The sequence below is a fragment of the Triturus cristatus genome, chromosome 3_1 (assembly GCF_964204655.1).
Source record: "Triturus cristatus chromosome 3_1, aTriCri1.1, whole genome shotgun sequence".
In the NCBI taxonomy this organism is placed as follows: domain Eukaryota; kingdom Metazoa; phylum Chordata; class Amphibia; order Caudata; family Salamandridae; genus Triturus; species Triturus cristatus.
Genome location: NC_140583.1, coordinates 345,458,500 through 345,473,820, shown reverse-complemented (window position 1 = coordinate 345,473,820; position 15,321 = coordinate 345,458,500). Strand labels below are relative to the sequence as shown.

Here is a 15,321-nt window from a genome sequence, read left to right as displayed (position 1 = left end):
ATGCACTTCATAATTGGAGAGAAGTGCAATTACAGACACAATTCTTTGAGGGGGATTCGGAGGAGCCATTAGAAAAACATGATTGATGGTTAAGGGAGGCCCGTCTGAAAGATAGTTATTTTAAGATACTACATCAATGGCAGTGGACCCCCAAAAGACTCTATGCCTCCTTCTAACCCAACCTTTTTTTCTCTCCTTTTCTCTTTCATGTGTCTTGCTTCTCCTTTTGTCTCTGTCTCCTCCCATTGCTCCCCTCGTCTTCTTCTTTTTGCTTTTCTCTTCTTCTGTCCTCACCTATCGTCGCCTTACTTGATTTTTCTCTTTTCCTACTTTTCCTTCCTTTTCTCTAGTTTTCCCTGATCCTTCAATCACACAGGTGATCTTTGTTTCAATCATCGCCTTGTCTCATCCCTTTCCCCTTATTCCATTTATCTCTCCCTCATTTTGCCCTTCTAACTCTCCTGTCCATTAGCCTTTACCTCCCTTTCACCTCTCCTAGAGGTCCTGTCCATCCCTATCACTCCTTTCCTTTTATTTCCCTACCCCTCTCTCTTTCCTCACTGTTTCCGTTCTCGCTCCTGGGAAGCATAGACTGTCAACTCGTGGAAATGAGAGTTAGTGAGAGAGACTGTGCCTAATTAAAAAAATAACAAGCACAGGGGCCCAAAGATTTTCTCAGGGGCCCGCTGCAGGAGCAGCCGAATGCTGGAGTGGCTAGACTTGTGGATAACTAATGTCTGTTTTTTCACCCCACCCCCCCCAACACTGCTTGTCTCATTATCTCCCTCTCAAAGGTGCATTTTCGTTTATGCTTTCTCCTTTTTTTACAGTTTTCCTATCCCTTCTTCTTTTTCCGTCTTTATCTCGTACTCCGTCTGAAAAATGAAAAATGTGTCCCATTCCTCTAACAAGCATTAAAAATGCAATAGGTCTCGCCTTTTTTTAAGTTAAAGCCATTTGCTTTGCTATACAGTACCATTAGCAAAGCAAATGGCTTTAACTTAATCAAAACCGAGACCTATTGCATTTTCAATGCTTGTTGTTTCTGGACCGGCACTTGTTTTTGCTCATCCAACTTCGACCTTGAGCAAGAGCAAAGAAAACACAAAAGGGATAAAGAAGGAGGAAGAGAAATTTGGAAAATCAATGACTAAGTCAGAAAACAGGGAGGAAAAAGACCGTATAAGAGCGAAATAAAGGGACAGGGAGTTTCGGATGGTGGATGGAAGAACCATGAGGCAAAATCAAGACTTCGGTAAATTCCTGCAGCTGCACAGGGGATTTGGAAGTGCTAAAACTACACCAAGTTTGTTTTCAAACTGGACTCTTTCAGGCACTCTAATGGTGGTTTGGGAGATGGATCATGGCATGATTGTATTATTTAGCCAATGTAGGCACACACTAGCAATTAGTGATGGTGGTGTAATAAACATCTGTCATACTGTGCCAAGGAACCCTCGGGCGCACATTAGAACGAGAGTTTAAGCTATTGGCATTGTAAATGACAATGCCTTTCATTTATGTTTTAAAAACCAACAGGTAAATAAAAGCCATTGACTTTTTCAATGTCAATAGCTCAAACTCTCACAACTGCGAGACCTATTGCATTGCAAATGCTTGTTCGCTTTGCAAGTGGACGTGGTCTCATTTGAAATTTCCAGACGTGCTCACTGGACTCGTCTGCTATAATCGTCATAAAAAAAAACATATAGGAGTCCAATACAAAGACATGCTGGTTGCACACACAGGATGGAAACCGGGACCCATCGAATGCACATGCTAATACGAACACACCAGATTCATATCCTGAAACATCCAAATTATACAAAATCCACACTTTGTCGAAAATTATCAAAATTACTGTTGTTGGCATATATGAGGACAACTGTCTGCAAATGCAAGTTAAATGTAAATGAATTCAGTCAGAGATGTTACGCAAAAAACAACGTACACTTGTGAAAAGATTCTACCATTTGCATGTGATATTGCGGATATTTCAAACTTGTGCCCAAAAAACTGACAAGCCTAGATTTTTATATAAAACACCCCACTATTGTCACAAAACCCAATTTAGCCATCCTTTTAAACAGCTGATCCGGTGTGAGCACAGTAAATGATACGATTTGTAATTATTTTTCTTTAAAATCAAACAGATGTTGCCTATTATAATTAGAAAGTACCTTCCATTAAGTTATTGCAAAAGCAGTAATTGCGTCTCCCAGATGGAGGTGAAGGGGAGCTCAGAGTAAGTCACGGACAGCATAAAAAGATATATAAGGTCAGAGCAGAGATCCCGGCCCTTCACAACATAAACGCCATATGAACAGTGGACACTTGGCCTCGGAGGGGTGGTGAGGTGGGAGGGGATGCACAGGGAGATTCAAGGAAAGCAAGGGGCCTGCGAGCAGTGTTGTGGGGGGGTAAGGGGAGCCACTGGAAGGTAAAGCGAGGGACGTTGTTTCAGCTAATAAGTAACAGTAAAAACACCAGCATTTGCAATGCAATAATTCGCGCAATTGCGAAATTTTGAGCTATTGGCATCGTAAATGACAATGCCTTTTCTTTTTGCTTTTGTTTTTAAAAACATAAATAAAACGCATGGTCATTTAAAATGCCAATAGCATTAGCGAGAGTTTAAGCTATTGGCACTGCTGTCTCTCTCACACACCATGCTCTCCCTAGGACACACACACACACTGCTGTCTCTCACACTGCTGTCTCTCTCACACACCATGCTCTCCCTAGGACACACACACACTGCTGCCTCTCTCACACTGCTGTCTCTCTCACACACCATGCTCTCCCTAGGACACACCCACACACTGCTGTCTCTCACACTGCTGCCTCTCTCACACTGCTGTCTCTCTCACACACCATGCTCTCCCTAGGACACACACACACTGCTGTCTCTCACACTGCTGTCTCTCTCACACTGCTGTCTCTCTCTAGGACACACACACACACACACACACTGCTGTCTCTCTTACACTGCTGTCTCTCACATACACTGATGTCTCTCTCACATACACTGATGTCTTTCTCTCTTTCCCTCAAACACACACACTACCTCAGGCATACACAGCTGCCTCTCTCCCTCACCCATACACAAACAGAGGCTGCTAATGTGGAAATATGTGTTTAATACGGCGATGGCTAAATTATGAGAAATGCTTCCATGTGGCATGGCAGAGGAGCAGTGTTCTAGCAGAAAAGAATTCCATACGGACATACCCTAAGCGCTAGATAAGAGAATTCTGCAGTCCTGGTGCTGATGGCACATCCTGTGCAGCATTCAGGTGCCCGTATTCCTAATTTTTCAATCACTTTATAGGAGTAACTGAAGAAATGTACTGTCAATAACGTCAATAACGTATTTGCAGTAAGTTAAATATCTAGTAAATAAAGAACATTGCTTTTATGGCTTCCAGAAAAACCCTGACATAACATTTTTTGGGAGCACAATATTGATCACTTTCGGATATTAAAATATGAAAAGGTGCTTGAAACCATATTGTTGGAAGTCTGCTCTTTGGAACTTCGGCACAACAGAAACAATACAGCCAAGAGCGTTAAAAAAATAAAAACAGGAGGCACTTACTCGTCAGTTCTATGCAGAATGTGTGATGTTTGTGTCATGGAACATGGAAGTAGAAGTGACTTTTCTCAGAGTGCAAATGAGGGCCGGAGTGCTTTTGGTAGTCCGGGAACCATTGGGAAGAGGAGTCCAATACGACAAAGCTCATTGACATGCAAATGGTCTTTTAAAGACCCGTGAAGTACTCGGTGCGGGAAGCTGGCTCAGCCGGGCTGACACACGACGGGGGTGTGGGGGGCTGAAGCAGAAGCCCTTTAAGCACAATGGGCTTTGCACGCCTGCAAGCACCATGTCTCTCCCCCTGCCTCACGCCGGGATTTCGCGCCGCTCGCGTTTAAAAATACGGCGGCGCGAAGGGTCTTGTAGGGATGTCTCGCAGTGTGCGCGCCAAATGCAGGACACTGCGCGCTGCGGGTGACCGTCGTGCGCGCGCGCCCGCGCGCGCAGGTTAGTGGGAACAGTGCTCACAACCAACCGCATCAAAACCCAGGACTAAGCCTGAAATGTCAGGATCATATCCTGAAAGTCGTGGACCAGCTGCATGGTGGAAAGGCTTAGAACGCTAACATGTCCAGGATTAACCATATGAAGGGAATCCTCTGCATTGGGCGTAGGTGGGACTTGGGCTTGTTGATGGAAATCCTCGGGGAAATAAAGATCTGGCCATCATCTGGAGGTGGTCTAAAACTGACTGCAGCCAGCTACACCGAACTAGTTATAGAGTGCTGGGAATACATGCATTACAGACCTTTCGAAGAGTAGTCACCACTGCCATAATTTTCCCGTACACCCAAGGTACAGGCGAATGGCAGCATTGTGAAATGGAAAGGGTCAGACCCCACTATTAACCACAGTTAACAGATGTGTGTCTACAGGATGGGTGCATGAAAAGTGTCCTGCTGAGAAAGTAGTGCAAACAGCACCCCTTGCCCCCCCAGAGTCTGACACCTGCTCAATGGCACCTTTGCCCTGCAGGTGATTGACTTGAGACAAGAAAGCAGTGTCCTCTGCTAACAACTGCTCTGGTGTCAGTAGGGAACAGGAGGTGGGGCCGAAATAAAAGACAGGGCACAGCCCTTTTGGGCAATTTTTAAGACCCATCAATCAGACGGGATTGATCTCCAGTTGGGGAAGAAACATAACGTGACCCCTACTGCTTGAATGCAGGCCAGGGAGAGCAAACCAAAGTATTAGTATCAGTATTAAGTCAGAGCCGAGCCATATGGCACCACCTACTGGCAGTGAGCAAAAATTCCAGATCCAGTCTGGCACCTGGAAATACTCTAAAGGTGAGAAGCGTACAGTTAGAAGTAGCCATCAAAACAGCTCCATTGAACCGAAGCCAAAAGCTTCATTACAAGTTTAGAAAACTAATCAAGCTGGCCATTTGCTTCTGAGCACATTTTAAAAAAAAAAAAAAAAAAAAAAAAAAAAAAAAAAAAGTCTCGTTAAAAAACGCAAGACATTAGCCTGTTAAAGCGTTGCACAAAACGTACCAAACAAATTCTATTGCATTTGGGCTTCTGGTGTTGTGCATGGTAAAGAAAGCAAACTACTACTCTTGCCCCCTGGCCCTCCGGATTTAGTACTTTGAAGGTCCAAAAGATAGTTGAATGACTTTAATAAGACAGTCCTTAATTCTTGGGCTAGTTCTGAAGCTCGAATGATTTCACTGATGTGGGTTTGGTGTGCAAATGGACCTACTGCCGAAGCTACTGCGTTTTGCCAGAGTGGAAGAAATCTCACACACAATCAAGAAACACTGAGGGGGAGGAGCGAAGTAAGCAACCACTACGTTGCAGAACAGTGTTGGAGTGAGGTGGCCAACTTCATAAAGAAAGGTTTTTCAATGCATTTTTATAATTTGCGATTCATAGAGATCAACGCTGAACCAGGTTTAAATCATGGCATACAAATATCTGGAGATGTTAAAGTCCACGAGGCGCACACATCGCAGACATAAGTGAAAAATATAAAGCGGAATCAAACCTTTTTGAAAGAGGTAAGCAATTTCACACTGACGTAGCCCATCTTGTTCCGCCGGACATGCTTTAGCAGGAAAGCATCTTTCTCAAGGTTTTCATCCGAGAGGTAGTATTCGATTTGTACTATGAGCTTCTCGATCAGATCCTGTTCTGGAGGTTTCCAGTTCGGGTCCAAGTCATCATTATCATTCTCCCCTCCGCTTGTGGCAGCACCACTGCAAAAACAGAGCAGAGCACACAATTCATGTCAAAACAAATAGAAGGGGAAAAATAAAATCTAAAATACCAGCGCTAGTTACTTAAAATACAATCCCTAAATAAGTCAGAGCAAATCTAAATCGTAATAGATGGGTAGGAACGGTGGAGGATCTGTATGTCGACCAATTTTGGTAACCACCAGAACTTGATCACTAAGTTCAGGAGTGTGCACTTATTGGAGCGCATCAGCACTTCAATGTAATACACTAAAATTGCCATTACAACAAAACAGCACCTTGGAAGCTTAGCAGGAAACCTCGATAGGACGAGGTCATTCAGCATCCAATGGGACTTACACATACGCGAGACGATGAAAGTGGAGGTGTTTTTCTAGTCAAAGTCAAAACTTGAGCCAATGTCTGGTACCCCTGACTACCCCCATAGAGCATTTGTTGATAGTTAAATGGCCTTTCAGAAGCACTCGTCATGCCATTTAATAATCTACAACAGCAATCAAACAGATAATCTTGGCAAAAGCAGAACAAATTGGCTCGCAATCAATGACGGGGCACAGAGTTGCTTAGGAAAGCGGCTTAGAGGAGGAGTGTTAAAATTAATCGTGCATTGTATTTCTGAAAAGTATCTCCAATTACATCAGTTTCTAATCGATAGGACAGGCTAGTTACAGACTTGTCCCTGGAAACCTCTGCACAACTTTGATCAGAGTCCCAATAGGAGACTGAGACTACAGAAGGCGAAATGGATCTAAAGCCAGGTGTCATTCTCGCCTAAACTAATGGGCTTCTAGTTAAAGAAGTTAGCCATGCAACCTCTTGTGACGAGGCAGTCTCCCATTACCCAACATAAGAGCTGCCACTGAACAGGGAGTTGTGGCAAACCCCAGATCTTGAGAGGGTGGGCACAAACTAGGTCCTGTAGGACAGAGCCAGGCAGATGGACTAGAAAGGACCAGCGAGAGGATACACACGTTCAAGAGCGCTGTACTCCAACTTACTAGCGAACAGACCAGGAACCTAAAGCTCTAATAGAATACCAAGAGTCAGTACTTATAGGTTTAACTGAAGGTCTAAAGGGTCCCCATACCTTCGGAAGTCACTGCCCGGTTTACGGGCTCTATATACGAGAGGTGGCCATCCATAGTGACCATTCATCACTTTTTGGCATGGAGGGGGTACAATCTTTTCGAATTGCATGCTGTATTGTTGTGAGTCTCCCAGATTAAGAAGATGGATTGTGAGAAGATCAGACAGATGTCACGGCTAGAATACGGCAGTGCTAGATAACATGTTTGGTTATTGGGGATTAGTGTTTTCAGGAAGGACGGCAGCATATTGCCGTGGACACTGGCCGCTACAGATCCGCATAATAGGACATGTAGTATGCATCAATGCCTCCGTCACTTTTGGTGCCAGCGTTGCAACACCACTCAGTCTGGCTGTGTAAGACTCGAAAGTTTAAGGCGCCTGGATCTTAGAAGGAAACCATTAGGGCAGACACGTGCTTTCAAAGATTGAAATGAGCACAAGGTTCTCCTCGCTGGTGGGAGCCTCTGGTTTCGCCAAAAACTTCCAGATTCCAATAAAATACAACCTACATGTCAGTTTGGAGCTGCCTGTTAAGGATAGACCGCAACTATTAAACATTCGGATTGCTATCCCAAAACAGTATCACCTAAATAAACTTCAAGACCTGCGGAGCGATGAACACCCTGCAAGGAAACATCTGAAGTTTCAAGGAGTGAGACAGGCACATAGCCTTGCGGCCTGGGCAGTAGTCCTCTTACAGACTGATTTTGATCAGAAGTGTTCAAAATAACACCTTACAAATCTATCTTCACGCAAAGAAGTTGTGATCACTATGTTCTTGTTCCTCGCTGCTTCCATTACCACTCTTCCTTTCCCTGCCCCTTGTTGTAATCAAGGAATTACACTCCACAGGTAACGTTTCTTCATAGGTTTATTCTTCAGCACAGACGCGGCGTCCCTCACGCCTCAGCCAGCCGCCAACTGACCAACTGCTGAGGTCGCGAGGAACACCAGCAATAGTAGAACCATGGTACAGTTAACATTCTAAATATGCGTGTGGTAAAAGCACAAGGCAAATCATAACATATCCCCCTTTGTTCTACACGCAGGTAGAATAAAACACTGCAGAGCGGAAGGCAGAAGTAGGAATGCAAGAGGGAGGAGGGGTTGAACCCGAGGTGGGAGAAGGAGGGGTTGAGCCCGAGGGGGGTGGGGGGGGGGGGGGGGGGGGGGGAGGTGGGGGGCAAAGAGATGAGTGCAGGTGGCTAGCAAAAGCAGGTAACTTGCAAGAGGGAAAGGGGCTAACCCACTAGGAAATCCTGTAAGTGGTGTGGGGGCCCTTTGACACGTAAGGGTCTTAGACAAAGTTGAGTTGTCTGTGAAGAATGTGCATCTTGGTTTTCAATACTTTGACTCAGGCGCACACCTAAATTGTAACCACTGGGACCAGGTGCTCGCATATCTGTAGAAGAGCGAGAACTGTTAACTAATTGATCATCATGCGCCAACATATATCCAGAACATGCATCTCTACCCTCCTTAGTCCTGGGTGGATTGTCTCGTAAGCAGTACTTGGCTACCCTACGTAGATTCCACTTGTCTCCATTTGTCAAAACGACATGCCACTGGTGAACTTCTTTAACCTGGAAAACGCCATGGAATTTACGCACACCCTTAACCCAACAACCAGATCTGACTTTCACCCAATCTCCTGCCTGGAGACTGGTGTGGGGCATTAACGGAGTGCGAACGAGAGTGGGTGCAGAAGTAGATTCAGGTGCATCTCACACACTTCCCTTCCAATAAATCTCTAACCCAAGAAGGAACAAGTTTGGTAGAGGGTTTCCTTCCACGCATGGCAACAAAAGGAACAACCCCGGTCGTGGTAGTCTCTGTGGTACGGTAAGCCCACACCAGTTCGTTCAAGGTCTCATCAACGTCCAGGTTATTTGCAAGAGCAAGGCCTATGACACCTTTAATCATGGGGATTATAAAGTGCAGTGAGGGAATGTTTGATCCCACAATGGCGCCAGAATTCACCCATTTCACCAGATGTCAGCTGCGTGCCATTATCTGTAATAAGAACATTGGCATAGCCGCCTTCTTTAAAAATGCAGCGTAACACTTTTATGACGACTCTAGTGGTGATTTCGGGAAGAAGGTGCACAATCAGCCATCTGGAGTGGACATCCATGACGACCATACCAAATCTTACAGGGATGAACTCCTGGCATGGGTCCAATGAAGTCAAGGCAAATACTATGCCAACTTACTCCTGGATCATGAATGGAACTTGGGACAGTGTGCTCCAACCTTTAACCTTTACTCGCACTCGCTGCACCTTTCAACCCAATCAACTACTTCACCATCCATTCCCGGCCACCAGAACACATTCCTCAATCTCTTCTTAGTAATGGTCTGCACCATGTGTCCCTCATGGGACATGTCAAATAGCCTCTTGCGAATGCTAAGGGGAGGGACAATCTTATCTCCATGCATGACTATCTGGTCTGCAATGATGGATAATTTGTGGATGATAGAATTAAAAGGTCTCACATTAAAAGGCGCTCTCTCTACGCCTTCCTTAGAGTATGAGATTTTGGACAGCCTTGAGTACCTAATCTTCAGACATAGCATTCGCCCACTCTTTTTTGTTGACCACCCCATGACTCCATTGAACAATATCTTCCACACATGCTATGGCTCTTTTTCACTCTTAGTTACTCCATCCTCATCCACTTTTTCCCCACTCTAAAGGTGGGCGTGACAAGCAGTCTGCCTGGACATTGCTCTACCCCGAGATTAACTATTTGAAAGCTGTACTCTTGCAACCTGGAGGCCAGACGAGCTAGTCTGGTCGATCCTTTTCCTGTTCCCCCTGGTGACAAAATTTTTAGTAGGGGTTTGTGGTCTGTATGGAGAAGAATCTTACGTCCCCAGACACAAGTCCTGAAATATTCAATGCCCCAGGTGACAGACAAAGTTTCCTTTTCTATCAGAGTAATGACATTCAATACTTGTCAATGTGTGTGATGCGAAAGCTTCAGTTTTTTCACTAGTGCCATCTCTCTGTGACAGAACGGCACCAATACCAGTGTCGCTTGCATCAACTGTGACAATCGTTTTAGCATGAACATCAAATGGTACTAGAATACCATACCAGCATCACAAATTTCAAGTTTGATGTTTTCAAAGCATCAGATCTGGTCTGGTCCCCATGTAAAGTTCACACCTTTTCTCATAAATTCTTCCAAAGGTTCAGTTTTGCTTGCAAAATTTCTGACAAACTTGGAATACTTAATTAACCCAAGGACCGACCGTAATTGATCCTTGTTACAGGGAGTTGGAGCCCCCCTAATGGAAGCCAGCAGATCTCTTTTGGGTTTTACACCTTCACTAGAAGAGGAGTGTCCCAAATACTCCACTTCTGTTACAAGGAATGCACATTTTTCTCTGCGTAGCGTTAGACCTGACTCAAGCAGTCTTGCCAGTGCTTCTTTCAGGGCCAAGTTGTGACTTTCCTCACTATCACCAAAAACTAGGATATCATCCTGGAAGTAGATGATGTTCTTCATGCCTCTAAACACATCTGACACCATCCTCTGAAAAACACTGGCGGCAGAGGATAAACCAAATGGCATTTTGGTGAATTGGAAGATGCCTTCCATGGTTATGAAGGCCGTCAAGTGTTTAGAGGAGTCATGCAATCGTATTTGGTGGTTGGTGTGGCGAAGGTCCAACTTTGACAAAAATTTCACCCCTTGCAACAACAAGATAAGCTCATTAATGTTGGGCAGGGGAAAGGCATCTGGAATAATATTTTGATTCAAACTCCTCCGGTCAACACAGAAGCGCGAGTTACCATCTGCCTTCTCCGTGATGACCACTGGAGAAACCAAAGGAGAGGACTCCACAGGTTCTATGATTCCTCTGGATAACATTTCATTTAGCATTTGTTTTTACTTCACTCCTTACCATGATGGGAACCCTTCTGACTTTATGCTGGACGGGGATGGCACCTGACTTGAGTTTTATCTTGTGGACGTAACCCTCAAGGTTACCAAGTTGGTCTCTGAACACTTTCTTTGCTCCCTCTAAGATATGCTCAACGGTGAGGTCATCTATGACCATGACTTGCTCTAAACCATGTGGGTCAATCTTAATATGTAGGTCGTACTGATGGTACCAACCTAAGATGGAGGGTCCAGATTAGGCTACATAAACCTTACCCTTGACTGATCTTTTTTTTAAATGAATGTCCACCAATATAACCCAGTATGTCTCTTTGCTCACCTTGATATCCCCTGGGTTTATATCCTTGGGTAACAAGCGTACATTAGGCCATTCACGTTTGTGTACTCTCTTGGGCACGATGGTGTATAATGACCCTGAATCTACCATAAGGTCAACCTTTCTATTAGCAATCACAAATTCTGCTTTTGGTCTATGTCTTCTCTTACTGTCTAAACAAGTAGAGTTAGTTGTAAGGACCTCTTCATGGTCAGCTTTCTCGGTTTATGATGGTTCAACACAAAGGATTCTGTCAGGCCCAGGCAAACTCACTATAGTAGGTCTCATTGCTCAACAAGGCCACCTTACCTTTGCTGACATCTCTACACCTTTTAGCAAAATTACCTCTTTTCCCGCACTTCGTGCACTCTTTGCCAATAGCCCAGCAGTTTTTAGAATCGGCTGTGTGATATGTTCTACCATACTTGCTACACATCCTATTACCCAACTTGCTGGGGTAAAGCCTGCTGCCAGAATAGCTCTGGTTACCTTTGCCCTAAACTCTGTTAGACGCAGCTACTTCCCCTTCACCTCCCTCAACAACAGATGTTTCCCCTTCACCATTACTATTCAATTTTGAATCTCTGCGATCCATCTCCTTCATGCAAAACTCCAACTCTACTATTTTTGCTATATCAATGGCATCTTTCTACTTCTGCATTGCACTATCAGTTGATCCCGTATCATCTCCTCAGCCATGGGACCAAATCTACATTTTAGAGAAAGTTCACGCAGCCTTGTGACAAAGTCATCAATTTATTCTCCACTTCTCTGTGCTGTGTAGAATTTGTGTCTCCTCATGATGACATTTGTCTCTTGCGCAAACCTTTTCTCCAACGTTTTCCTTGCCTCTTGATAGAAGTCTTCAATGGGTTGGCAACGTTTGGGGAGGTACTTGAAAATGTGTGGTCCCTCTTTTCCGAGACTGTTAAGTTCGCTCTTTTCCTGCTTGAGCTAAAATCCTGAGCATCCAACGCCTTAAGATAATTATCAAAGATGTCGATCCACTCATCCCACTCGATGCTAGGAGTACCAGGTTGAGAGAGAAAATGTGGGGGAGAAGAGACTGCTGTGACGTCCAAAGCGGTGACATCCATGTTTAAACTGAAGATGCTTTACTGGAATCTGGTTTGATACACTGCGAAGGGCACCCTCTGGCAGAGTTTAAAAATACCACTGGACAGCTGTATGCAATGTGTTTCCCAAGACAGTCACATTAACACCAGATGGCTTAAAAACAAGTTCCTGTTACAGTCACTGTCTTTTAGATTAGCCAAAAAGCTTTCAAGATTACTATTCTGCAAGAGAATGTTCCTAAAACGAACCCATCTTGAATGTTATGGTGAAAAACAGACAGGTGTTTGCAAAGGATGACTGCAGCTTTAAGAGGGTGAGCTCCACTGACACAGGGGCGTGACGGACAGCTTCTAGGAGCTTAACTACACCGGACTTCCTCTCAGCGCTTAAGCGAACTTGCAATGTGCATCTTTGGCCTCAAGTGCAAGCAGTCTGCTCGCGCGTCAGCCTCTGAGGTGTTAAGAATGTCTCACAGCGCACACTCCCATTTGACGCGCGGTGAGATGAGAAATCCGCTGCTGTCACACGACTCTCCTGAACGTAACTCCTCAACCATGAACTGCTTGCGCCCGACTGTACACCACGTAACTCCTTATCTATCCCGCAATCACACGCAGATGCGTCGTGGTTCCAGTCATCATTCCTCACACCCCTCAGCGCTTAACTTCAAAACAGAGTTTAAAGGAACAACTCTACACAACGCCACTCGCTGTCGTGAGTTAAGTTCATTCTTCATGCGTTGGGGGGGGTCAGTACACACTCGTTCTTACCCCAGATATGTTCCCTGTGCTTGTACAAAGCACACCGGTAATACTGTTCGATGGGCTCTCCTGTGTCCAACTTCAGCCACTCAGCTGATCCGCTACCACTGTACATCCACGATGACAGTTCACCGCACACGTAGATTCCTTGCCGCTGACTACGTGCTGTGCTGGCTGAAGATCATCGCCAATAAAATATTTTTAAATCAAGGAATAACACTCAAGCAGGTAACGTTTCTTCATAGGTTTATTCTTCAGCACATAGACGCGGTCGTCCCTCACGCCTCAGCCAGCTACCAACTGCCGAGGTCGCGAGGAACACCAGCAACAGTAGAACCTTGGTACAGTTAACATTCTAAATATGTGCGCGGTAAAAGCGCGAGGCAAATCATAACACCCCTCTTACATCCTTCATTGTCACTCTATTCCGCTCTTCACTGTTCGCTTTCTGACCTCTTGTGCTACCAGATTCATTCCCACTAATCCGAGGCACTCCGTTTTCGCGAATTACTCAGTTCTCATTTGTTTTATACAGGTGTTCCGTTCGTATGTTCAGTACTGCTATTAAGTTTGAACCTAGATTACAGAAGCTAAAAAATGTTAATTCATGCATATATAAAACAGAAGGTCCTCGCAGTGCTTAAGTGTCCTGCATTAATATTTACAGTAGTTGGATATCAGGATGGCCTGACCATTCGAAAAGAACACCGTCTCTCACCTGTAGGACTCTGTCATCAAAGCTTCACTTGTACAAGATCCGTAACTTCTAACAATCTGCATTTCCTACTTACCTTAGGCCCACAGTTCATGTTAGACTGTTCAGTGGTCAAATGATTGAGTCCAAGCACTGAACACCTGCGGCAACTAACCACCTTCTGTGGTACTCACTTTACTACTCCTGTAAGGATGGGAGTCTAAATCAACCTTACTGGTATTTAAACTCAGGACCTACTCAAATGTATGTCGGCAGCGATCACTCAACTCACTTAGCTATCCTACCCAGGCCCCGACTGGCCGTAGCGGGCACCGGGCAATCCCCCGGTGCGCCGCACGGGTGGGGGCCGGTTTTGGGCCCCTGAGCGCAGTTTTTGTTACAGGGCCGTTTTTGCAGCATAGCTGCAAAATCGGCCCTGTAACAAAATCGGCCGAAAACCGGCCCTTGCAAAGAGCTCGGCGGCACCCCCAAGCCCCAGGGGGACCGGCTGGGCACTTTGCCAGGGCCGGTTTTGGTTCCCAGTCCAGCCCTGATCCTACCAGCTACCGAACACCACTGCTTCGGCAGCAGCCTTTGCCTTCATTTAAGTAAATTGAGTCATTGTTAGCTGCCATTTCTATAATGCTCTTCTGCCTTGCGTATGGCCTTTCTCGCACTACATCTGGCATTCGATCGATGCCATGCCTACCACGATCGATAGGCCATGACCCTCAATGGTGCACACAACCGAGAGAAGCGTTCATACAAACATACAGCTGCTGCACACTGAGAAATGTAATTAAAGGAACATTGCTTACGAATACTGGAGGCATTTACTAGGTGCTTTATCACTGCACAGTCCATGTCATTTACAGCAATAAAAAAGTGGAAAGGATACCACAGATGTTTGACTACGATATAACTATCCTTGGCCATAGGTTTATTTGCATGAAAGATTGCCCTTACACATTGTTTTGGGCCAAATCGGTGCAAAGTAAAACCACAATATTCACCAAGATATGACATTGAGCAGGTTACTATCTTATTGGGTTCAGGTCCTGTATAATTGGGCCATGCACCTGGGCATGCTCATCAAGCCCACAACACCACTCGCTTACATCACAACCCCTGCTCTGCAAAAGTCTTCACTCATGCGTTTTCCTAGTGGTCTTTCTGAAGAGGATTGTTGAGTGGTAAAGACTTGCTCGTGTTACTGAAAAGCAGCGCAGGTTTCAATCCGCAACATCACAGGCAGGTTTGTGCAGGATCAAACAATGCGGCCGCCACAGACACGGACAAGATGACAATACCTAAAGGAGCTGCAGGAAAGGGTACAACACAGAACAAACAACCTGAAATATTACAGTGGAGAAGGAGCCATATACAAAATACGTGCGCTGTCTGAAGTTTTAACCGTACTTTATCCACAGCCCAGTTCTCATACAGTACTGGTACATCCGAAGTGTATGTAAAACACATCAACAAAACTTGTAAAATAAAACAAACACAGCACACGCATATTAAGCCACTGAGCAAGGAGTACTTCGCCCATTTTACAAATCTCAAAACCTTCAGGTGAACTCAAAATGTGACTGAAATACAGAACAACAGCTATAAGGTGATCTCGTTCAAACGGCCAGAACATTTTCTGTAGATTAACCGGATGCAGTCGGCC

General features: G+C 45.0%; 1 protein-coding gene across 1 annotated transcript in view; it reads right to left on the bottom strand.

Moving 5' to 3' along the window:
• The window catches only part of LARP6 (La ribonucleoprotein 6, translational regulator), a 59,872-nt gene that overhangs the window by 17,270 nt on the left and 27,281 nt on the right, over nucleotides 1-15,321 (bottom strand). Inside the window, exon 2 of the mRNA XM_085644060.1 lies at nucleotides 5,585-5,795. Within this exon, the coding sequence (XP_085500186.1) occupies nucleotides 5,585-5,795 (211 nt within the window). The remainder of the gene's footprint in view (nucleotides 1-5,584; nucleotides 5,796-15,321) is intronic.